The sequence below is a fragment of the Argopecten irradians genome, chromosome 14 (assembly GCF_041381155.1).
Source record: "Argopecten irradians isolate NY chromosome 14, Ai_NY, whole genome shotgun sequence".
Classification (NCBI taxonomy): domain Eukaryota; kingdom Metazoa; phylum Mollusca; class Bivalvia; order Pectinida; family Pectinidae; genus Argopecten; species Argopecten irradians.
Window position 1 is genome coordinate 24,428,076 of NC_091147.1, and position 27,422 is coordinate 24,455,497.

General features: G+C 33.9%; 1 protein-coding gene across 4 annotated transcripts; it reads left to right on the forward strand.

Annotated features, from left to right (window-relative positions):
• On the forward strand, window positions 1-26,597 carry LOC138306899 (uncharacterized). Of its 4 annotated transcripts, none has more exons than XM_069247452.1 (19): window positions 1-127; window positions 3,212-3,266; window positions 5,121-5,175; window positions 6,550-6,695; window positions 7,156-7,286; window positions 12,334-12,463; window positions 14,202-14,270; window positions 14,831-14,946; window positions 15,442-15,523; window positions 15,860-16,027; window positions 16,429-16,515; window positions 17,389-17,483; window positions 17,985-18,086; window positions 18,404-18,464; window positions 19,674-19,778; window positions 21,029-21,093; window positions 21,485-21,556; window positions 22,134-22,303; window positions 23,079-26,597. In XM_069247452.1, the coding sequence occupies exons 3-19, from the start codon at window positions 5,121-5,123 to the stop codon at window positions 23,291-23,293; spliced, it is 1,869 nt and encodes a 622-aa protein (XP_069103553.1). In that variant the 5' UTR covers window positions 1-127; window positions 3,212-3,266; the 3' UTR covers window positions 23,294-26,597. The 4 variants fall into 4 exon arrangements, with proteins under 4 accessions (XP_069103553.1, XP_069103550.1, XP_069103552.1 ...); XM_069247449.1 differs by having other exon boundaries at window positions 88-127; window positions 3,193-3,266; XM_069247451.1 differs by lacking the exon at window positions 1-127 and adding an exon at window positions 2,680-2,703 and having other exon boundaries at window positions 3,193-3,266.
• Window positions 26,598-27,422: the final 825 nt, after the last annotated feature.

The following is a 27,422-nucleotide window of genomic DNA, read 5'->3' on the forward strand; positions in this document are numbered from 1 at the left end:
CTTTTACGTCACATATAAATGTCAAAAGGTCACGTTTGTTTCTAATTGAACAAGTTAATATATTCCTACATTAGTGTGGTGCATGACTGGGTATGTATTCAGTTCATCTGAGATACTCCGCAGACAGGTATGTATGTCTATATATCACTATATATGCAACTTGGAATTGACTTCATATAGTAATGGTTGTAGATATGAAATCTAAGAATCTTATCGTTCTATTTCCTGTGCTTGCCTCGTATATTTATTCCTCGATATTGATCCGATGGAATTAAGTCACTTCTTTTCTGTATGAGAGAGTAATGAATATCTTTAAAACGATTATTTGTGATTTGAAATATCTTATTGTAAATATTTTTTTTTCTTCGTAAAGGGTCTTCGTACATATTCATGCAAACAACAGATAGCCAAAAAAATATAGATACGTTTATGTATAAGAGGTTTTTATGGAAAGATTGTGAAGGCTTAGTGGTAATGGTGTGCGACATTCTGATTCAGAGACTCATCGTCATGAGTACCGACAACGTTCCAGGCACTAAGTGTAGGTCGGACATTTTCCTCCGAGGAATAAGACGTTACGATTCACTGAAACAAATAATGATTTCTAAATTATGTTACATTTGAGTTAAATTCTCATCAATCAAGTTTGATTCATTGATTTTACTACAGTGTAAATAAACATATTGGGTCGATATACAAATGTGTCCGGATTATACAGGTTTTAAAAATACGTGCTATAAAAGAGGGAAAATGCCATATAGACAGGTGATCCGGATTAGACCGAGGCCTGTTTATATTAAAGTAGGTATTGCTAGTTTATTATATGGCACTTTTATGAATCGCAATATCAATAAAAACTTCCAATGCGGCTTTATTTAGTAGCTTATATAAATTCAGTTAACATCATCAGATGCTGAGCTATTCAAGTCGCATTTCGTTCGTGGTCCGTCTGTCTGACCGTCAGTTAAAAAATCCTGTTTACGCCATTGGCCTGGTAGCCATCTTGATTTTGATAGTTGTACTTAAATTTTTGTTACCGCTATTTCTAAATAAAAACACAGAAAGGATTTGTCAGAAATGTTATATATAGGTGCACCTTGAGCCAATAATTTAGGAGTGATCGAACAATGAGATGGCTGACGGTCGGCAATCCTGGATTTTGATGATTGAAATTTTGTTCCCTATATTTCAGAAACTATTCAAAATGTTTATTCATATACTCTTCATGGTTTTTAGTGGTGCATGATGCACAAGTAGTATTTGTTAGGTTTCCCTGGACTCTAGTGATGCATATTGGACGTTTGTAATACTCAGAGTAAAGATGGCTGACAGGCGGTTTGATGGTTAAAGTAATTATTTCTGTTATTTGTTAGAAGGTGTTAGTTAAGAGAGGTATCTCATATTTTGGATTTTCTTTGTCCTTTAAGAACATCCGTGGCATTTTGTGAATGGAAGAATGGAAAAGAAATATTATGACTGATATGTAGCTATTTAGAATTTTGTTACTTTCACAGAAAGTACTTTTAAAGAGGTTTAGCTCCCTCAAATTAAATTTGTAGGATATTAGTTTTCATGTGTTCTGCATATATATTGCGGAGTAAAAGTTTTCAAATACACCATGGGTAAATTAAAATGGTCATATTGAATATAACAATTGGCATCTTTTTGCTAAGCAGACTGTATTTCAAGTTTTCTAAAGAGTATGCGATAGTTTTAAAAGAAGATTGAACTGAAGAGAAAGAAGAAAAAAGATCACTGGTTCCATTTGCTGACTTAGATGATTATTTAGTGTGTGCCAAGCTCCCGCTGGGGATTTGTTGTCGCGTGTCTCTATTAAATCCCTCTCCCTCCCTCGAATTTCATAACTTACAAAACCTGCTTCAAAACTAGAATTAACCAAATGTCAAAAATGCTGGTTGAACCGGTGGAAAACACACAACGAATTCAAATGATATACAGTAAAATACTTTGAACCCAGTAACAAACTACTGCGAACTGATTCAAATGTATCCGGGTACGATTTCCCTTCGTATTATTCAGAACATATAGTGGTTTGTTTAAAGTGAACAGTCGGGCAAGGATGGCTACAGTCGGTAAAATTGGTGTAAATGTATCCAGTATAGTTTCTTATGAAATGGCAAAAATAAAATCTCTCGTCAAAATCTGTCTGCGTACGAAGAAATTAATTTAAAGTGTGGAAATTCTAAAACGTCCTCCCAGCTCACTATGTCCGTGGTTACATTTCCACGCAGCCTCGCTTTCAACTTTTCTTTACTTTAATGGTCAGAACTGGGAAACTAAGCAGAACTTGACCGTCGTATTAATATGTGAGAACTTTTGGAAGGCCAATGAACGCATTTAGACTGGTTTTCTTTGCCCGACTATTCACTTTAACAAGATCCCGTTTTTCCTTTAAATTATGCTTTCAAGTCACTACACTATTGATAGACTTCAAGTATCGGAGCGTGCAGTTGAATTTAAACCAACATACCTGTATATTGATAAGATACAAATGGACTACAGTATGTAAGTAACCAATTGACCCTAATACCGAGCGCAAAATATCTATCTACAGCATGTTTGTATTTTTTTCAATTATGTATTCAGACTCGTTTCTGAAATTAGCGTTCGCATTTTAGAAAGACCTTCATGTAAGTGTCGTGCTGTCACGAGGCTGTAATGCATATGTAGCCCGTTACACATGTAAGCATCGAGGGTCATGAACAATGGCATGCTATTAACCAGTTGAATTATAAAGTTTTTATTACGAAGCATCCTAATATATTTTTAAGTTTCCACGTTTAACTTATAATCATTTTACACCAAGAAATGGAAACAAAGTAGCAACGATACGTCGGTCACTCAAGTTGCATGGAAATTACATTGTTGATTTTAAACTTTACAGAAGGTACATAACTTGTGCAGCTAGCTAAGGCTTCAGATTTTTGTTTTAAGAATATGCTAACACCTAGTGCCAGGCACTACCGACCGATTATATGGCAGATTTATGGGCAGACATTTTAATTGATATTGATTTCGGATACCCTTGCACTGAGAGTTGTATATGTTTATGGTATCTTACATTAGACCAGTCTAGTATCATACATACTTATATATGTATATATACACATAAATTTCCAATCGGTATGTATATATACATGTTTTACAACGGTTATTTGCATATATTTTCAGATATTGCGTCTATTTGCAGTATCCCAATCAAACGTGCTATTACTGAGGAGGCAGAGTGAGCGTAAATTCTTAAGGTAAAGTTTTTATCATTCAACCTGTCGTTCTTGCCGAAAAAATTGTATTTATTGTATAAAATGATGCTACTTACATTTAATGATCAAGTTTGCTAAATACAATTCATGTTCATGATTTAAATACTTCATCTTTAGTAAACGTTCAGAAATTTCAGAAATATGTTTGAAAAAACACATCAGAGATTTACATTTTTTATGACTGATTTCACTACCAAATAGATATGTATCAATTTGACAAATACGAACACATGCATGAAGAACAGGTTTGATGAAAACGCTAATAAATTTGACAAATACGAACGCATACATGAGGACGTTATTTAGATTCTATAGCGTACATTTAAAAAATCTCAATCGTTTCGCAAACTACTTAATTTAAATTATTTTTGCGGACACCATCGTATCATAACTTAATGACTTTTTGACAGATTATCTTAATTAAAAGTTTACAACCGATGACAACAATAGTTTAGTGATCCTATTTGCGTCTTTGTTGATAAAAAAGGATGTTACCATATTTCAAATGAACATCAATTTTTAATTATCTCCTAATTTGTTCATACTTTATTGTAAAACATCCCATACCACTATTGACAGCTAGTTTGCCAAGTGTTAAATATACCGGTTAAACACCAGTTAGATTTCAATTTTCTTATGTAGTAAACACATTCATAATGAAAAACTAGCATACCTTGACAGCACCATATTGCTAGATATTGTTTATTGTTCGCTTCATTTGTATTACCATTTGGTCAATATTCATTTTATCTATTAGTTAATGTTATTGTTTCCCTTAATCTTTTGGGATATCTTATTTACAGTCAACACGTTATATGGAACACGCTAACAACGAATTCATGGATATACAGTCGTAATTTTCAGTCTCCATTAAAGTGAATAGTCGGGCAAAGAAAACCAGTCTAAATTCGTTCATTGGCCTTCCAAAAGTTCTCGCATATTAATACGATGGTCAAGTTCTGCTTAGTTTCCCAGTTCTGACCATTAAGTAAAGAAAAGTTGAAAGCATTGAAAGCGAGGCTGCGTGGAAATGTAACCACGGACATAGTGAGCCGGGAGGACGTTTTAGAATTTCCACACTTTAAATTAATTTCTTCGTACGCAGACAGATTTTGACGAGAGATTTTATTTTTCCATTTCATAAGAAATTATACTGGATACATTTACACCGTTTTTACCGACTGTAGCCATCCTTGCCCGACTGTTCACTTTAATGTTTTGTAACTGTGTTTTACTGTATATTGTGCAGTAATTAGTTAAAGTATGGATTCAGTTAAAATTAAAATTATCATTTAACATTTAACGTGTTTTTTTTTATTAATCATCATGATTTGTTTTAAACAAATAAATTGTCGCTGTATTGGTACAGTTCTTTCCTTATTTTGTTTTTTGGCATTATTATGAAAACACATGAATCTCGATTATTAATAAATATGCATCACATCGAGTTGGACTGACAAAAGCACATTTCTTTATTAATGTTTGACTGGCTTACTAGACTAGCAACTAGATTCTAAGTTATATTGATAAGATTTCTCAGCAGAATTTTAATATTAAATTATCTCTTTCTAGTTTGAAACTTGAGGAGGCGAAAAAGATATGGCTTAAAATTATCAAGCGATATTGTAGTAATGTTTTTTTTTTAATTCTAGAGACTTGTAACCATTCTACTGATTAGCCAAACCATCGTATATCTTTATAAAGATAATGACAAAAGGTTGTGTTTTTCCACTGATGGGTACTATCTTTAAAAAAATAGACAGATTTGAGCAGGAGGTATCAAAACACTTGTACAATATCGTAACGAGATGTAACTGAACACTCTCCATGTTATAGATGATGTCCTACACGGTGTTGTTTGGCTTCGTTACCTTGGCGACAGCTGTGACAGGTACAGTTATCAACAAATCTATCAGAGATATTTGTACCATGTTTTATTCTGTTTATCATATGAAATTACAACACTAACGAATATTAATTATGTAAATTAAGCTTTATGCGTATGAATGGTGAAGACGCTGGGTGTTTATTTGCCACTTTATAAATAGCCTTACATTCCAGTCCATAACACCCGTTAACAGCTACATATAGGAGAATAAGTGCAACATGTAAGAAAAGAGTAGTAATTTGCAGATTGTGTGACCATCTGGAAGTAGTGTTTTGATAAATTAATAAATAAAATTAAATGTACTTTCATTTTTAAATGTACAATTTTCGAAAAAAGAAAAACTTGTGAAAAGCAATATGAAAATATATACAATGTTTGCAAAGATTATATTTAAACATCGAACACCTGATCATCAGAAATATTTATAAACTTAAATATTTAAATATAGTTTTATATAAGTTTTATGGCGCCGGCCCTGGGCCCAAGATGAAACAATCTAAGTCCAAAACTGCCTAAAGTTTAGACTTAGCCAATCATAGATCGCGTTACAAAAAGTTACGTCATTTCTGATTGGCTAAGTTTACACTTAAAACAAAATACAGAAATAACTTTTTTTTAAATAATGAACGTAGTTAGCTGAGGAAAAATACCTATGAATCACAGGTCCATTTACCGTTAGCAATGGAAATAGAGGCGTATTCGATCTCTATGTAAAGTGCGAAGTCTAAAATTTAAATTGTCTGAGACCCAAGACTGTATCAGGATTTTTTTGGTCGGTACCCATAACGCGTCATGCTAACTTCTATGCTTGGGCATTTAACTTTTAAGTTTTTAGTTGACTTTGTGTAATGTTTGCCGTATCCTACACGGCCAACTGTACATGTATATATGTGAGACACGCATTAACGACCTGATGCTGCGTCGATGTGAAATCTTTAGACACCTTGATACGGTCTATATGGTTTTGTTTCAACTAAATGATTGTAATTCGCAATAAAACAAAATTGATATATTAATAGATCACCCACCGCCGACAGAACAGAAACGATATCCATCATTTGAATGAAATACATGTGTTAAATTAACACAAAAATACATATAAAATAATATATCTTGATTTTGGTACAAACTCAAACTTTTCAATAATAGTAATTACGTGTAATTAAGTAACTAACTGAAGACAAATACTTATTCGCTTGCTCCTGTTTTTAATAGAGAAAATTACCATTCGTCAGCGCTTTAGAATACATCTAAACGATGTGTGCTATCATATTGAGTTCAAAATATCTGCTGTAAAAAGCGCTTAGATTTGATAACTGATTATATTTTATGTTTGTACACCTTGGTGAAACATTGTTTTGTTATTTGCTTTTTCAGGTCAGTACAGCACCGTCACCAATTTGGAGAAGGAGTTCTGGATGTGGAGGATGGAAGACTCCCCGACGTACTCCACATACCTAAGTTACTACGACTATAACGATAGACTGCGATCTTACAATACATCGATTTTCGACAAAAGAAAGGTATCATTGATTTATCAAAGTATTTGCAAAATTGAATTTATCTGCATTTGTCATTTGTAATTGTCATTTTATTATTTGTTCTCCGACGTTCTTTAACTTGATATAGTGTTAATATTTTTATTGAATTGTTTCTCCGTTATTTATCATGCATTAGGGACGCTTAATGTGGTCGGGTGGGGTGTGCTGATCATTGTCTTTGGCAGTATGTTTCAGGGAGATTGGACTATAACATTTTTTTTGCGATTTCAAGGGACATCTCTTCTCAAGAATTGTTCAAGGAATTGACCCGCGAAGTATTGATTAATTATTGAATCATATAATCAAAACACTGAAGCAATTTCACGATTTTTAAAATGGCTAAATTTATTTTTTTTTAAACGAAAAAAAAAAATCACCGGCGCAAATTACCTGTTATAATGAAATTAACAAACTATTCATTATGGCATTACATTTCTTTCAGGGCGACATCGAAGCATTTAACACTAGATTGGAAGCAGTATCTACAGAAGGCTTCACTGCTAAACAAAAGGCTGATTACGACATCCTGTCTGACACGTTAACCACTTATATAGACGGGCACCAGTGGGCACTGTAAGTAAGACGACCCATACATCTTATATACTGGGGCATCAGTGGGCACTGTAAGTAAAACGGCCCATACATCTTATATAGAGGGCATCAGTGGGCAGTGATAGTAAGACGACCCATACATCTTATATAGAGGGACATCAGTGGGCACTGTAACTAAGACGACCCATACATCTTATATACAGGGGCATCAATGGGCACTGTAAGTAAGACGACCCATACATCTTATATACAGGGCATCAGTGGGCAATGTAAGTAAGACGACCCATACATCTTATATACAGGGCATCAGTGGGCACTGTAAGTAAGACGACCCATACATCTTATATACAGGGGCATCAGTGGGCACTGTAAGTAAGACGACCCATACATCTTATATACAGGGGCACCAGTGGGCACTGTAAGTAAGACGACACATACATTTTATATACATTGGCACCAGGTGGCACTGTAAGTAAGACGACACATACATATTATATACATTGGCACCAGGGGGCACTGTAAGTAAGACGACACATACATATTATATACAGAGGCACCAGTGGGCACTGTAAGACGACCCACACATCTTATATACAGGGCATCAGTGGGCAATGTAAGTAAGACGACCCATACATCTTATATACAGGGCATCAGTGGGCACTGTAAGTAAGACGACCCATACATCTTATATACAGGGGCACCAGTGGGCACTGTAAGTAAGACGACCCATACATCTTATATACAGGGGCATCAGTGGGCACTGTAAGTAAGACGACCCATACATCTTATATACAGGGGCATCAGTGGGCACTGTAAGTAAGACGACCCATTCATCTTATATAGAGGGCATCAGTGGGCACTGTAAGTAAGACGACCCCTTCATCTTATAAAGAGGGCATCAGTGGGCACTGTAAGTAAGACGACCCATACATCTTGTATACAGGGGCATCAATGGGCACTGTAAGTAAGACGACCCATTCATCTTATATAGAGGGCATTAGTGGGCACTGTAAGAAAGACGACCCATTCATCTTATATAGAGGGCACCAGTGGGCACTGTAAGTAAGACGACCCATACATCTTATATACTGGGGCATCAGTGGGCACTGTAAGTAAGACGACCCATACATCTTATATACAGGGGCACCAGGTGGCACTGTAAGTAAGACGACACATACATTTTATATACATTGGCACCAGGTGGCACTGTAAGTAAGACGACACATACATATTATATACATTGGCACCAGGGGGCACTGTAAGACGACACATACATATTATATACAGGGGCACCAGGGGGCACTGTAAGTAAGACGACCCATACATCTTATATACTGGGGCATCAGTGGGCACTGTAAGTAAGACGACCCATACATCTTGTATACAGGGGCACCAGTGGGCACTGTAAGTAAGACGACCCATACATCTTATATACAGGGGCACCAGTGGGCAGTGTAAGTAAGACGACCCATACATCTTATATACAGGGGCACCAGTGGGCACTGTAAGTAAGACGACCCATACATCTTATATACAGGGGCATCAGTGGACACTGTAAGTAAGACGACCAATTCATCTTATATAGAGGGCATCAGTGGGCACTGTAAGTAAGACTACCCATTCATCTTATATAGAGGGCATCAGTGGGCACTGTAAGTAAGACGATCCATACATCTTATATAGAGAGGCAACAGTGGGCACTGTAAGTAAGACGACCCATACATCTTATATACAGGGGCACCAGTGGGTACTGTAAGTAAGACGACCCATACATCTTATATACAGGGGCACCAGTGGGTACTGTAAGTAAGACGACCCATACATCTTATATACAGGGGCATCAGTGGGCACTGTAAGTAAGACGATCCATACATCTTATATACAGGGGCACCAGTAGGCACTGTAAGTAAGACGACGCATACATCTTATATAGAGGGGCATCAGTGGGCACTGTAAGTAAGACGACCCATACATCTTATATAGAGGGGCATCAGTGGGCACTGTAAGTAAGACGACCTATACATCTTATATACAGGGGCATCAGTGGGCACTGTAAGTAAAGACGACCCATACATCTTATGTACTGGGGCATCAGTGGGCACTGTAAGTAAGACAACCCATTCATCTTATAAAGAGGGCATCAGTGGGCACTGTAAGTAAGACAACCTATTCATCTTATAAAGAGGGCATCAGTGGGCACTGTAAGTAAGACGACCCATTCATCTTATAAAGAGGGCATCAGTGGGCACTGTAAGTAAGACAACCTATTCATCTTATAAAGAGGGCATCAGTGGGCACTGTAAGTAAGACAACCTATTCATCTTATAAAGAGGGCATCAGTGGGCACTGTAAGTAAGACAACCTATTCATCTTATAAAGAGGGCATCAGTGGGCACTGTAAGTAAGACGACCCATTCATCTTATAAAGAGGGCATCAGTGGGCACTGTAAGTAAGACAACCTATTCATCTTATAAAGAGGGCATCAGTGGGCACTGTAAGTAAGACGACCCATTCATCTTATAAAGAGGGCATCAGTGGGCACTGTAAGTAAGACGACCCATACATCTTATATAGAGGGGCATCAGTGGGCACTGTAAGTAAGACGAACCATTCATCTTATATAGAGGGGCATCAGTGGGCACTGTAAGTAAGACGACCCATACATATTATAGATAAGGGCATCAGTGGGCACTGTAAGTAAGACAAATGATAGCTAACAATGCAATATTTTGTTTCGATAGGTTCATTTTCACATCGGGTATTAATACTTTATACTTTGTCTAACTGAGGAACTTACATGTTTATTGCTTTGAGAAGTTATTGCATAGCGGTTAATTTATATACCAGAGTATAACACCACTGACAGACAAAACAATATATTTTACCTTCGGTGATACGCAATCAGTACCTCATTCCATATAGGGCATGGTTCTGGGGAATTTTTTCGGGATGCAATTAATTATTTTCAATAATCTATATTTATCTTGGAGTAAAACTTTTCAGTGATGATGTAAATTAAGTAACTTTTGTAACTGAAGAAAATACTTATTCGTCATGTGTTGGATATAGAAAACAAATACTATTCGTCAGCGAGGTGGATCATCTTTATACTATTTCTCACGGTCTTAGACAAATACTTTAACGCTTACCTGAAAGGTGTCGCCTCCTCCTTAAGTGCGATTTATGGTTTTATAATTCAGGTATTGTAAATGGTTTATAAATTTATATTAGTTCTTCATATTGCACATAATATGAAGCATGCTCTCGAAACTGATGTGAACAAACTTTACTACGATATAAGTAAACCTATACATATATAATGTCCTTCAGGGTATTTGTCTACATTCGGTAAAATTAGCTACTTTTGTGAATATGAGTTTATATATGCACATACGAAAGTGACATGTAGCAACACACATTGCTACACCACTGTACGTCTCTTATGCATGGATAATTATTGTAGGTTCATCTACGGTTAAGGATGAATTGATCTTTTGATGATGCTTTAGAAGTACTGTTACACTAGTAAAATGGATATAATCGAGAGTGTTGCATTTCGTAATTGTTATGCGTTAACACGTATTTGTTTCGCGTTGTTATTTTCGTAATGAATTTGATAACATGTATAAACATTTTGCAACATTATTTCAAACATTATAAAATTCATCTCTTGCGTAAATGTTCATGTTAACAAAATCGTATAAATAAACACTGTTTATCAAGACTGTTAATTAATAAGCTGCTCATTTCATAGATATAGTTTTTTTTTCTTTAAAACACGCAAAATGCTTCCAACAAAATTTCATGTTAAGTGAATAATCGGGCAAAGGAAGGCTTAAGTCGGTAAAAATGATGTGGATATATCCAGTATAATTTCTTATGAAAAAAAATCAATTGGCAACTGTTGTATGCATTAGCCATTACTTATTGGCTAACAAGACACTAAAAGTTATATTAGTAGTTATTAAAGTGAATAGCCGGGAAAAGGAAAGCTAAAGTCGGTAAAAATGGTGCGGATGTATCCAGTACAATTTTTTATATAAAAAAATTTCTCGTCAAAATCGCTCTGCATGTGAGGAAATAAAATTTTATCATATAAAACTTAAACTGTGCTAAATTTAAAACGGGCTTTTCCATTATTTCAATTGGAAACTGGACAATGTAAGTAGCGTACGTTTTGATATGTAAGGGGGTTTGGAATGCCAATGAATGCCCTCAGACTGATTTTCTTTGAACAACTATTCACCTTAAGGTATGTCGTATAATGGAACAAGAGATCAATTTCCAAAAATGATATAGAATAACACATTCATTTTACCAAAGATAATTTGTCAATACAACCGTGAAATCGTCACTGTCAAATAATTAGTACATCGCAAAAATCAATACTGAACTGGAACTGAAGCTACATGACATGTATTAGGAATGGACGCAAGGTAAGATACAATGTACATCGATACGCAGGTAAACGGGTGACCCCCATCTCTATACCACGAACGTTAAAAGCTGATCATCGAGTATATTATATAATTGTTAATAAATATTAGAATACATTTTAAATACATATTATACACTTCAATCTGAATGATGGTAAAAATACATTATTTTAGTGGTTATTTCATTTTAGTACATTTCGCGCGAGAAATGCCTCATTAAAGCATGGTTGTGCTAATTGGATTTCCTGCGTATCTTTTGTATAACTATAAAATAACGATTGCATGAATTTATCACTTCGTTACCCTGTTTAAGATTACATTTGTACTAAAAAATATTGCGCAAAAATATGTACATTTAAGGTAATTAATATGGATTTTGGCCTTTTGATACCTGTTTCGATAACATTATTCTGTATTACGAATATTAATCTACGGGCAGATATAGATTGTTACGTCGTGTTTTATGAGTGGAATATCAAATAAAAAAAAAATAAAAAAAGAATACGTAGCTTTTGCTTACAAAGGTATGACGTCACAATCGATACCTACCTGCATGGGAGCTAACTCTGTTATATGTAAAGATGGAATACCAATGCTTTTTGTTTTACATTTGTATTTTATTTCTATTCAGATATACTTCTATTAACCCAGTGAATTTCCTAGGAGGGATTCAGTTATATTACCCGGCTGTAATGGCATCGACTAACACTCGGGGAGACTTTGAGAATTATATAGCACGACTTAAAGGAATGCCAAACTTGGTAGGTAGATACAACTTAAAATATTATTGAATAAGTCAACAGTATGTTTATAGAAATGATTACATTAGTATTCTAAACAAACTTTCATTTGTGGCGACCAAATCCCGCGATTTTGATATCAAAACCAGTTCGCGAAGATTTATATTTTCAGGTAAATGATGAAAATATCAATCCGCGAAGATTAAATATCGCAAATTTTATTAGATCGTGAAAATCGCGAAAGTAAGTCGCATGCTAAATAAAGTTGATTTATAGTATCAACAAAGACCGAAATATCAATAATAAATAAATGTAAGAAGTAAACAAAATGTAAAAATAAACAAACAAAGAAAATATTATCGTTAAATATAAAGATTAACAGTGCTGATAATGTATGTTTTTGCTAGGGAAAAGAAAAAATTCTTATATAGAACGTGTAAGGCAGCACACACGCGCTAGATGGTTGCGTGACGTAATCAATACCTGCGACATTATCGCGACGTACGTTGCTGTTGACGTCATCAATTTTGACACATGCATGTAATGACGATTTTAGGATGACGGCGCGATGAATTTGCTTCCAAGCAGTTCAAATTCCATCATTTTTATGTATTGAGAAAAATAATCAAATTTGGATATGGCAAGTAGACAGAGATATACAAACGGAGTTTAAGATTTCGGCTATTCAACATTCGGAACTTCGTGTTGACTAACCTAACATTCGGGTTAATATATTCATGTTCACTTGACAAACCCATACCCGACTCTATTATACCTTATCTACAAACAAAAGAATAGCATACGCAGTTTCTGTTATCAAGTTTAAAAGTCTAGTGTTCACTAACATAACATGCTTTTAACACCTGCATAATTGCATTTGCTGCAAGTTTTTACATGTAAGATGAATCAGATAAAGTTTATCTTAATAAACTCAATAGGAAGTGATTCATACACCACAACGTAAAATGTAAGCGAAATTCACATAAAATACATATTACGTAGGACAGATAAAGCCTGTGCTGTATTTACATATTACAGAGACGTCTGCAATAGATGCTGATTGTGTGATGCCATGTGCAAAGTGATTTTTGCTCTTAATATAATAAAGCCTCAATGGATACCTATTCGCAAGGGAGATAACTCTTTAACATGGAACAAACGGCCCAAAGGCCTGTTTTATTATGCCAAGCAATTTTCATAAAATTTGTTGTTCATTTCTTTTTTTACATTTCCTATTGGACACCTCCTCTCCTGCCCGAGGAGGATCAGAGTCAAGGTTTATACAAACTCTGTTCCCCGTCATTCAATATCTATTGAGTCTATCCCCTCTTATGCAAGGGATGTCATAGCACAAGGGTTTACAGAATATTTCTGGTCAAATGCCTTTACATTCAATCCGTCTTTGCATATTACTTAGTTAGCTCCCTTGCGGGTAGGTATGGATTGTTACGTCATTATTTTATTAGCGCAATTCACGTCGTTTTCACCGAAACGTATGACGTTACGCTCGCAAACACATGACGTCACAATCAGTACCTACCCGCAAGTGCAGATAACTCTGTAATTTGTAAAGTTGGAATACTGTACTCTATGAGAAGTAGCGATTTAAAGGGTCATACATGTACCTCTATTTCTCCTATTAACGGAAAACTAGTTGCGCTTTAATTTTTTTCACTAATTTTCTGCATTTCCAAATTTATTATAGTACTGAAAATGTGTATCAAATGATCTTTGGTTATTTTTTTTTGTTTTGTTGTAGATCCAACAAGTAATTGATTCCATGGCGCTATCGATTACTATGAACAGAACACTACACAGACATTCCATTGTATGTATACCAAAATGATGATGTTTCTGTTATGAAAAAACTATTGTATCGGCATATTAATGAATTAAAACTATTTATAGATGATAATAAAACAAAATGCACGGTATTTCAATTAATTGCTTGGTAACAGCAGGTTAGGTCATGCATACACATTAAAACAATTTATATTATTGTTATGATAAAACAGTATTTTTAATATCCTGAATATAAGGCTATTGTCAGTCGTAGGCTTAATGTTATTGATGGAAACGATATGTTTTAGATATAACACACTATATACCAAATATTACTGGAATTTTTGTAGGAATTTTCTACCATTATCATTTTATCGGCAGATACTGCACAATTTTGGTTAGGTGTTAAAATAAAAATTGTTATGACATAAATGTCTAAATCACAATTCGTTGTCTTCATAATAGCGGTTCGATAGAAAACATGAGAACTTGAATGAAAAACATTTCATGTTCTTTACAAGAGACAAAGTTCAATTAGAAAATAATGTTTTTGACTCTGTTCTCGTACGAAATTACCACTCTAACTCAAACTTGAATGTTTTGTAGGAGCCTGTCCCAGCACAAATTGCACAGATGCTCGTCAATAACACAGATGACTCGCATTTCTACAACCCTTTCAAAGGGGCGTTGAACTCTACAGAATACATTACTGAAGCAGATAAGTATGTCTGATTGAAGCCATTCATTCAAACAACCACCTTATTACTTTAAAAGTACATATCTTCGTGGTGATTTGATTTTAACGCTTTCCCCACTAGAAATGCTGCGCGTAAACATAAGTGCACTAATTGTATTTTCTGTATTTCGTTTATATAAAGTTAAAGATTGCATTTGCGATAAAAATTGCGCCGAAACTAGAACATTTATAATGTTATTATCTAAATCATATTAATTATTCAAGATAAATTTTCGTCAGGGATGTAAGTAATATGTAATATGTTGCTGTGTTTTTAACTGACGTTTTCAAGAATTGGCGTTGTAATACAGTCAAAGGTACAGCAAAATATTGAGAACGGGAAAGGCACAATTTGAAGAGGCTCTTATTTCGGTTGTTGGGATCGGGTATCAAATTCAAAAACATTGTATCCACGTATCTTGTAGATTTTTTTCCACAGTTTCCTTCCTCATAACAATAGTATTTACTTGACTAATTACAGACAAGATTTACGAACGAGGGGAGCGACAGCTGTTCAGGGGCTCATTCAAGCATACAGCGATTTGAAAGACTATATTGAAAACGTTAGTTAACGTATTACTGTACTTAAATTCAAATATAAATTGCATAAATATGCATTAACATGTTAAAATTATAGAAGAATATTATTTTAGCATAAAATGTGGTAATCTTCACAGTTTTTTAAGCTCGCAATTTCTCTAGGTGGGGTTTATGTGGTTTTGAATTAACTCATTCGCCCTTGAAATGGACAAGTCTAGTCTATAATATACTAGAAGAGTCTAAATACGTCTTCCATGATGGATATGTTATATATAATTAGGTTGATATTTCTGTTTAGCTTTTATTCTCGTCTGTTGCTATTAAATAAAATTTAATTTCTAATTTTCTGCTTTCATCAGGTTTACATGAATAACACCAGACCCAATACAGGGGTAAACACTCTAGAAAATGGTGAGGAATTCTATAAGGCCTGTCTTAAGTGGCATCTGTCAGCGGACATGTCGCCTGAGGAAGTTCACAATCTGGGTCTGCAAGAAGTGGAGAGGATCTACAAAAACATGTTAAATGTAGGTTTATCTGCTACGGCGTTTCCACTTTTTCTGTATTGTCGTATAATCGTCATCAGAAAATATTTATATAAATCAAGTCATTTAATGTTCAAAAGCAGACTGATTGATATCAATTTTATGTTATCCACTGTGTATCACCTTCATCATTTACATAACTTGTTTCCCATTGATCCAGTTTCACGAAAGTGATTTAAATCCCATGTCCTACTTAACAGCATGAATTGTTGCATAAATTAACTAAAGGAAGATTTCCAATGTGAAAGCATTTATACAGAAGCTAAGGAACAATGCTATTTTAAGGAAATCCTTTTTTAGAGAAATTTAATCTGAGACATTTCCCATATGAAAGAATTATTGCAAATCTGGTTTCTATGATAACTCCATTTTTACATTGGAAGGTGATGCAAAGACAACAGTTTGACGGGACTGTGAAGGAGTTTTTTGCTTCCTTAAACAACGACTCACGATTCGTTTACGACGATGCGGTAAATATCAATTTGTAATCTATATACGTTGATATTCATAGAAAAAATTGACACACTTGTATCAGTTAACATATCTTAATTTATGCTGCTATCCAAACAAAATTTAAACAAAATCAAAGTTAACACTCTTCGGGTGTCATTTGAGATCTTCCTCCCGAATTAATTTTTCATAACAACTGGTGCAGTTCTGGTTTATCTTATGCAATGATATCGTCTAACACTATGTTATATGACTACCTATACGATACAACACAATCTCGTGACGTTACTAAGTCAACAGACAGGTTGATTCCTTGCTAACATTCAAATGCCATTTTTGACGCTTGACTGCTTTGACTCCAATGGAGGCAATCAGGGATCAGTAAACCATGAACCTAATTATCGTGTACTTGTGTGGAGTATTGAGATGCATATTTTTTATATAATTAATTACTGTAGATTTCTAAACATGCGGGATTAATTGCAATAAATCGATGAGTTATGATTGATATGTATCACGAGGCTATGAGAATACGGATAGCAAAATTATGTGAAATCCTCGGCAAACATTGAGATTTACTACACCGGGTGGCCCTCGAGTAGAATATCTCGATATCCTTTATATTAACATATGAAAATAGACTTATAGTATACCAATGACGCAGATACCGTTATCACTCTTGGGACATCTGGTTCTTTTCTCTTTGTGTGAGAACATCTTCACTACTTTTCATATACCTGTAATCTTTATACAGTTGTTTTCATAATTGCATTGAGTGTACATACCATCAATTATATTATATCATTATTAATTTCATTTAATGTCAGATTTTTGTTGATCATTTGTATTACAAACGATGTGTAAACAAATTTCTGTTTTGGTGGTTTTTATAGGACCGAATTATCCAGGAATATGAAAACATTATCCACGAGCGGATCGACCCAAAGCTTCCGGAATATTTCAAAGACATTCCAGATATACCGATAGTGTAAGTTAGATTTCGATCGATCGAGAAAAATTCCATTCACAATACGTTTTTGATGCTCATTCTAACATTGAAGTATGACACATAGGCATTAAGACCAAATTTTGAGTATTGTTTCCCACTACTCAATGTACAAAGTTTGCACTTAGCATAATAAGAAAATTCAAATGAATAGATTATTGATGATAATGAACATAACTGCACATCAAGTAGTTTTTTCATCATGAAACTAAAACCGCTGTTTCCATATGTCCATAGTCTCTATACAGAAGAGAGGATGGTATGCTGGCAGGGTAAAATGAATAGGAAGAGATTGCTATTATGGCGGCACTGCACAAACATGTTTTTGATAATGTCAGTACAGAAAAATGATATTATGTCGACAGGGTGCAGAATACGTACACTGTATTTTACTTTCATGTCGACAGGGTACAGAATACGTAATAGTATCTTATCTTTATGTCGGCAGGGTACAGAATACGTATTTTACTTTTATGTCGACAGGGTACGGAAGATGTTTAACGACGGCCCTGGAGGTGGATATGGTTCAGCTACAGAGGATAGCCCGGGGGTGTTTTACGTTAATGTATTTAGACCAAGAGAGAAGTAAGATAATTAATACATCCAGTGTCGTGTTTTGTTACTTTAAAAAAATACAAACAAACAAACAAAGATAATTCCAACGTCAAGGTGTCTTTAGAGATAAAAGTTTAATGACAGATTGTATCAATTCGAGCATAATCGTGAAGAAGATTAAATAACACAGAAAACAACATACACAAAGAAAAATTATTACAATTCAGACTCATAATCTTAACGATGATTGTCGGCTTTTCGGGATTATAAAGATACGATGATTTGTCACTTCTTTTAGTAAGCATATTAAGAGAATAATCACAGTATTTTTCATCGTTGTATTTCAGTCCTACATATGACTTCATGAGTCTGGCTTTACATGAGGCCAGCCCCGGTCATCATCTCCAGGTACTGCAATAGATACTGTGTAACATACACATATTCGTATACACATTTTTGTCATAGTTTTGAGCTTTATGTGTATATATTCGTTCTTGCTTAATGTTATTTGTGCCATATATACCCACGAATCAAAAAGTGTTTAAACCAACAATCTAATGGCAATGCATTCAATTTCATTTTACAAGAAATCAGTAAGAGCCTTAAATGAATTTTTGCCGCATTGCCAAAAATAATGATATTTAATGTACACTCCAATGAAATCTGTACAAACTGTCAAATCATGAAGCAGAGTTTTTGTGCATATTTACACATATGATATTTATTACATGTATAAAGTTACGTCTTTAGGCATATGTTGCGGTAAAGTCACCATTCATATTTGCCTACGCCTTTGAATTATTCCCTTACCTTTATTGTTCAAAATTTGAAAAGAAATAACACGTCAAAATGTTCGCCTAGCTATACTGGAGGACATATACTAGCTAAGAAATTTGCTTATTTTATGCTTATAAGTCATATCAAGCTCTATCGTTATGTTTTTGTATTATTTTAGGAAATTTTCTAGGAAAGATTTTGTCTAATTTGGAGTTTAAAAAAGTACTGAAGTTTGACCCTTTGAAACTATGATATATTCTGTCTATAATTTGGACCAGGAATCTAGGAGTTTAGCTGTGAAAGCCATACTGAAAGCACATTAATAATCATCGATGAAACAAACAGATGGTCTTAATTGAGGATATTGTTTTCGATTACCAACACTTTCTAATAGAAAATACAATATTTATCTATTTGATGAGTTATTCGTATTATTTCAATCTGATTAAAATACAGATCCTTATAACAAAGGGTCATGTTCGGATGACCTTTATACCACGTGTAATTCAGATTAAATGCATTTTCTGCATGTTACTCTTATCTCTTATCTGTCAATTGACAACGCGGTTTCGCCCCAACGTACAATTACGATTAGCTTTATTGTGCTCTTTGGGCGAGATGACTACCTTCACGGAAATAATTCTGACAGATTTTCAAACTATTTCGTCCCCTGAAATTCACTGTCAAAATTTTGCCAGCAGCAATTTGATTAGCCAGTTACAAAGGTCACCTGGACATGAACCTAATGGGATTTTCTCAGATCATCTTATCTAACGTAGTGATAAAAAGGATCTGTATTTCAATCAGATTGGTATTATTTCCTTTTTTTTATCTTTGCAGCACATTGTCGGCCTCCGAGCCAACCTGCCTGACTTCCGAAGCCAACCCGAACTTTCTTTTTACGAGCCACCGTTCTATTTCCCATTTTATACAGCGTACGTCGAGGTAAGATATCGTAATGAGTTTGCATAATTTCACTATCATTTGAAATAGTATTTCCTCCCACCATTCACTGATTTATCCCCGGTTTAAGCTGATAAAGATTTCTTTGTCAATCCCTAGGGTATGACAGATGACGGTAAACAATTACATGACGTCATGCATTCATGCGTCGTAGACGTCGAGTGCATTGTCGCGATAGAACTTATCTTTTATATGGCTATTATCTCGCATTTTTTCTTTGGTATACGGGAGAAAAGAATCATTCCCTACCTATGAGGGTGTGACAACGAAATCACAACACTAAGGGTTACTCATGAATGGGAAGCCTCGGATTGGGCTTTCATGAATTATCACTCGCATTGTACTTTTGTTGTCATATAATGTATAAGAAATGGTTATATTAGTCTTCACATCGAGATAGTTCTACAAAGTTCCAATATATAGTTACTTCTCTGGGTACATTATGAAAATATGTACAAAGAGCTGAATTGTTTATCATTCGTGTTGCTGATATTACGACTTTCAAAGTTGTGCTGTTTAATTTTTTGTAGTTTGTATTTTACTCCAGTTATTTTGAAAATTGGTTTTGATTTAAATGGATTATAAATCACAAGTTAAGTGGTTCGTGGACAGATGTCATGGTAAAGCTGAGTCAAGGAACATAATTGAGGTATACCTATCAGCTAGTACAACAAATATATCCACTAGGCGTGGCTCCTGAGTCGTATCTCAATCTGTTTATCTGTATTAATCTAAAAACTATATCTATTGAGTTGCACTATTCAGCCAAATCTGCCTATAGATGTCGGTTGGTCGGAAAAAAAGATAGCTCTGGCTTTTACTGGGGTAGGGAAAACACCGCTAACGCGCGCTAGACAATGACGTGACGTCATCAATACATGCGGCAACCATTGTTATTGCGATTTCCATATGACGACGTCAATGATTTTTTTCTCTAAAGAACTGGATTTTCATTTTCAACATTTTTTGTTAAAGTATGGACAAAAAATTGTCAAACATGGGTCTGTCATGTAGACAAGAATATATCTTGTGATAGATTTGACGGTCAAGACAAAATCTTTTATTCATGATGAGATATCCCTGTCTACATGACATCTATCAATCTTTATAGCCAAGTGATCTTTATACACAGGTTGATTGTGAAAAAAAGAGGTGGGTTTTATACAGAGGTGATCGTTAAGACATGTTTGACTGTAATTGGATACAATATAAATATTTTCTTGTTAAAACAGGGATGGGCTTTGTATGCTGAATACCTCGGTGAAGAGATGGGTCTGTATAAAGACGACTTTGAGCTGTAAGTCATACACGTTAACAATAATTTGATATATAAAATTAATTTATACATTTTGTTTAAATTCTATAAGCTGTTGTATGTTGAAGAAGTTAATTGGGAAATCATTCTTTTTCGTTTTTTTTTTTTATAAGATAAAATGTTACTTTATCTGCACTCTGCTTGATAATTGATTACAAGCTGTTAAGATTTCAATAATTCTGTTTTTTTCACTTGGCATAACAATATATTTCGGGTCTTGTATTCTAAAAAAAACATACTAATTGTATCTTACCAGAAAATAAGCAAAGCTTTCTTTGATTATGTAATTCGGTTTCATTCTCAATAATGGGGAAAAATTCTACTACATAAACATGGCTTGCATTCATTAAATTACTAAACAATTCCTTGACAGGATGGGGCGATACAGTGCTGAAATGTTACGCGCTTGTCGGCTGGTAGTAGATACCGGACTACATTATTATAAGTAAGTCCTTAGAGGTAAACAACTATCTTATTGGAGCCACATGCTCTGTCTCATCACCATGTTTATCCTGAATGATGAATAGAAACAAATTTATTAAATGTATCTATGATGTGTAACCCCCCTAAAAATAACAAATCATTTGTCAAGAAAAAAAAGTTTACATATAATTTTACGTTTATAATTTTCGGTAAACTCCTTCAAACTTGAACGAAGGCATTTTAGTCCGCCTTTCCCATATACAAAAGAACACTGTTTTGCGGGGTATTTCTATGATGGTAAAAAATCGACCCGCAAATTATTAACCTGATTAATATTTATCTTGAAAGCCAAATAGCGAAAATTGCAACCCTCTATTAAATTTTCTTATTAAACGCTGAAATCGCTAAAATTGTATCTAGCGTAAATAACAAGATATCTGTTTATTTTCTATGAAATGTTTCATAACATTCATATCGATTAATCACAACAATTTATTATAAAAATCTTCATCATATTCAATTAATCTGTTGTTCATATTGATCGAACTCGTATCTCACATTTTCAAATTGTTTTAATTACTGTTTTGATAATTTTGTAGTTGGGAACAACAAATGGCTATAGAGTACATGCTGAACTACACTGCTTACTCCCGTGAAGCGGTCACTATCGAGGTCAATCGGTACATTACTTGGCCGGGACAAGCATGTGGGTACAAAGTGGGAGAAATACGTATCAGAGAGCTGAGGTCTAAGGCGGAAAAGGAACTTGGTATGTAATTTTAAAAACAGTTATTCATCCTAATTCGGTTACACCTAATTCAAACGTGTCTATTCCGGATTTGCATATTATGAGTTATATGCCCTTGCGGCTAAGTATTGATTGTGACGTCATGTGTTTGCGAGCATAACGTCATACTTTTCAGAGAAAACGACGTGAATTGTGCTCATAAAATAATGACATAACAATCGATACCTTCCCGCAAGAGGGCTAACTCTGTAATATGCAAAGACGGAATATAAAGACCAACGATAAGACCAAGAAAAACATCTTTTTACACAGACCAAAATGTGTTGAAATTGATAATGCGGACCCGCGAGGTCTTATGACACACGTATTCTTTATACCGTCTTGATGGCTAAAGCAGGTTAGATTGTGAAAATAATAGTTCAGAATATAATAATGAAATTATCTTAACATTTAATAATTATTATATTTCAATTTGAACTATAATAAATATACCTGTGTTGGATAAACGGGGTCAAAATTTTAGTTCTTGTCTAATGTCTTTAAATTTAAAGTTGTTAAAGCTTCTTTAACACAATGCTATAAATATCATGTGTGGAAATTTACAGTTTACAGATGTATAACCGATGTTTTCTTTACTGTTGATAACACTGACGTTGATAATCATCTGACATATTAATAAAAAGCCTCTCTCTAATAAAAGAATCCTAATAATCATAATCAGTATAATTTGCTTATGGACATTTTTTTTTTCAATTTTAAACTCAAATCAATTCCACTCCATTTCTTGTTCCGCTAGGTTCGCTATTTAACCTGAAAGACTTCCATTCTGTTCTCTTGACGAATGGCCCTATGCCACTGAGCGTACTGGAAACGACGGTCGACGATTGGATAACAAACACCAGGAACTCCGCTCCGTTGCCTACATCCTCAGCAACAACCATTAAGCAAAGGGAGATAATCCATGTGTTTGGGCTCATTTTTTGTGTCATATTACGATCAATATGTGTTTAAAATATGAGTAAAAGAAACTCGGAACAGTATTGAAATCAGTTTTTGTTTTGGCATGTTTTTGGTGTTTAAAAAAAGAAACTAATAAATTGTATAACAGGGACTGTATGACAAAATGCGAACACTTTATGTACATGTGATTGTAACATCATCTTCTATACCCAAGGGTTTACTATCAATGTCGTATATGACACCTCTGGACTACATGAATATCATAGTAAAACTGAATGCATTTCAGTAGACAAAATACTGACCAACCACTGTTAACACATATTATGCATTATTTGATATATTTATATTTGTTCGTTGATTTTCTCTGTCACCATTTTCCAAATTAGAGGTCGAATTCTGTATTGTTTGATTTATTTTTTCACTCACTTTGCAATAATTAAGGTACATTCAGATGGAAGGTGTCTACAGTTTGGTTGGTGTTTTGGTTAAAACTGATTTTTATTTAATTTTCATTTATCAATGTTTTAGTTTCGAAATGATTTTCTGTTGCAAGATTCTTTTTTCGTTTGCATGCCGAGTAATATTTTTGTAAAGTGTGAGAAATCTGTTTTAATGTATAATTCCATTGGAAAAGATACCACTTATGCAATTATTTATTATCGTTATTTTAACATATCAATGTATAAGTACTGGCAAATAGACAGTTCTTTTCAATTTTAGTTTTTTTAACGATTTTCTAAAATCTAATTGATCGGACATCTAGCTACGCCTTTGTAAGTCTTTTCCATTCATGATGTGTTTATAATACTAAATAGATAAAGGGGGACAACTCAAATATAATTTTGCTAAGATGATATATATATGAAATATAAGTTAAGATATTTATCTTAACCTTTACATTATAGTTTTACATGCCATTGAGGTTGTAGTAAACGAATAAGAAAGTTTGATTACATGATATGCAAAGTCCCGTGGCGTCACATGGTAAACTATTGTGACAAAATTGTTCACAAAATCGTTTGGTTGCATGTGAATTGGTGAGATCTGATAAGATCCTACATTTGGTTACAATTTCACGTTACAATAACAACACAATTACGGTAAAACTGTTATATGTCTTCTGTGGTATATACTGAAAAAAAAAAAAAAAAAAAAAAAAAAAAAAATCGCGAGGTCATTATTTTCGTGGTTTTCTAATAACCAGAAACTTATTTACGGAGGTTACCTTTCGAGGTTCACCGGTTCTTATAATTGTTTGAACTACTATTCTTAGGTTCGTCAGTGAGTTTCTGAATATTTGGTATTCAATGAAACAGTAAATATATATTGCGAAAATAAACCAACCACCAAATTTAACAAATGTACAGTATATCGTTATAGAGAATGTAGACTGACACTTCCTATGTCAAAATATTTGTGTACATTCAAAAGGAGAAGATTATTACAGGTTATTATTATAAATATGTAATACGTGATATAAATATTACTTATGCTTGTTAAACCTATATCTGAATATCTTATTTATGCCATATATTTACTTTTAACTATGTCGATTTTTTCATTTTGTTTTAAAATTGATTTTAATGCCTCTTTGTTAACAGGCTAATGCTTCAAACATTAATCCATATTTTTATATTTTCAGATGAATATTTTTTATTTGTATCACATATCCAATGATTTCACCGGTGTAATATATTTGCATATGTTACTAGTATAATATGACATGAAGCGAAGTCAATACAGAAACAATAAAATGATGTGGGACGGCGGGATAAAATGGCGGCCTCGCTGGAATTTCGCAATATATTTTGACTTTAGATTCTTCAAAATGTAGGTTTTTGTAATTTTGTGATAAAAACTATTTTGAATTTGTGTTCATTTCATATGGGATTTTTATGAAACTCGTCTCGATGTTTTTAATTTTACTCGCTAAGGCTCGCAGGAATTAAAACTTCTAAGACTTGCTTCATAAAATCTCATGAAATGAACACTTATTTAAGATCCTATATTCCATCTTTGCATATTACAGAGTTAGCTCCCTTGCAGGTAGGTATTGATTGTTACGTCATTATTTTGTGAGCGTAATTCACGTCGTTTTCTCCGAAAAGTATGACATTACGCTCGCAAATATATGACGTCACAATCGATACCTACCCACAAGGGCAGATAACTCTGTAATACGCAAATACAGAATAACAAATTGTACTTGAATATACAATATTTATACAGAATCGTGAGAATATGAGCCAATTTACTTTTGCTTCGACCAAATAAAACGTTTTCATATAGACTTTTAATTTCCTGTGAACTATGTAAAATTTCATCGCACGCAAAATAAGCTTATAGGGACTAAGTTAACTAAAATACAAGCAAGTACCTGTTCTTTCTTTGAAAACAGCGTAATAAAGGTTTACAATATTACAATAAATGTATTACAAATTCGACATCACAAAATCTCGAGTTTAAAAAAAGTTTTAAGACCACACTTGAAGAGCTCATGACGGAGTTTCACAAATATTCCTTAAATTGAGGCAATTTCTGAACATATAGTTTTCCACTTAAAAGCATCATAAGAACTAAAGACGATTTCTTAGATTTAAGACTTAAATAACTTCTACTTCCCTATGGGAAATTTAAAGTTAATGCGTTTTCCCATGTTAAGTGAGTTGTAGAACTGCGGGCTGAATTTTAGATGCGAATTAAAATATCATAAAATGTAATTCATCAATCAGTTCCTGGTCATCAAATTATCAAATTATCTAGTAATTAACAACAAATAGCTTAAGTCCGTTCATGATTTATTTTTACTTATAACACACAACTAGTAAATTAGCCGATGTATTTAATGTTTCGATTATATTTCTTAATGATAACATCGTAGGACGTATGGAGAGCAGGCAGCATAAAATAATCTGAGACCTGGCCCACTTATTCAAAAGATGATTAGGCTAAAAACAGTTTAAAGACGTATTTGGAATCAAGATAAAACAATTTCTGGTAATGCAGATTTTGCAATATTTTGTAAGATTATTAAAAACGTCTTTATCTATCTGCTTGCTGATTTTGCTGAAATTCTTGTAGCAAATGAAAATTTCTCGAATCATATAATTAAGCTAATCATCCTTTGAACATCCAGGCCAAGGTAATTTTGTATCATTGGCCATAATGAATTATATAAATAGCACAAGTTATGTTGGTATGTTGATTTATTGTCATATGATGACAATAGCCTACAACAGGCCTGACACAAATTAGTGTATATAAGTAACAAACATTGGCCACTATGTAATACATCATCACCACCTGTGACCGGACCTTGAACTCGCAATCTAATAAAGAAATCCTGCCTACATGGGATATCCGGATTCGATTATTTGTTTCTACTCTCACATCACATATTTACCATAACCGATGAAGGATACAAATGTAACATGTACAGTGAGCGTGTTAAGTTATGTCATATCCGTTCTATCAGGATGGTTTATATGTTAAAACGATTCTACTTCTCATATGTGAAATTGTGTGAAGCACCTTTTTAATTATTTAGGATACATTATGTGTGGCATAATGTCGCTTTCTGACGGATTTGGTCTGGGTGCCACATGGATGGAAGAAACCACACTTACAAGTACGTGTATGCCTTTTACTAAAGGAACAAATTAATATAGTGACTCAACTTCTGTAGTTAGGGCATAGCATAACGCACTTATGTATTGACAGGTTTACATATCAAACATTAGTTGTTATTTTTTCAGAGACAAGTATTCATTGTATCAGGCCATTCATCAGAATATAATGTCTCACATTTCCTGTTTAGATATGCAAAAAATAGCATTTTATGGAGAAAAAAATCCCACACTGGTGCTTATATAGTTTTGTTTTACACTGCTTGAATTTGTCATAAGAAATAGCTATATTTAGCAAACAATACCTATTAGTCATTTATTTGCTTCTTATATATATTCGGTTGCAAATATGCCTTAACATGAAAAAAAAAAATTAAAAAAATACTGATGACTTTAATAGAAAGATTCATAGAAATAACACATAATTATGGCATATTAAAGTGTCGTAACAGTTTCTATGACAGGTAGGTAGGGGAATGTAAACAAACTACACCCAGTAAAAGTTTACATTAGTTTTGAAATTCTGTAGTAAGGCATAATCAAATGCCGTGTTG

What these genes read in the sequence shown, in the direction of transcription:
- LOC138306899 (XM_069247452.1), top strand. Translation starts at nt 5,121, where the DNA reads ATGATGTCCTACACGGTGTTGTTTGGCTTCGTTACCTTGGCGACAGCT. An exon ending in CACTACACAGACATTCCATT is followed by an intron (nt 14,271 to 14,830) that starts GTATGTATACCA and finishes AATGTTTTGTAG; the next exon opens with GAGCCTGTCCCAGCACAAAT. An exon ending in TAAGGCGGAAAAGGAACTTG is followed by an intron (nt 22,304 to 23,078) that starts GTATGTAATTTT and finishes TTGTTCCGCTAG; the next exon opens with GTTCGCTATTTAACCTGAAA.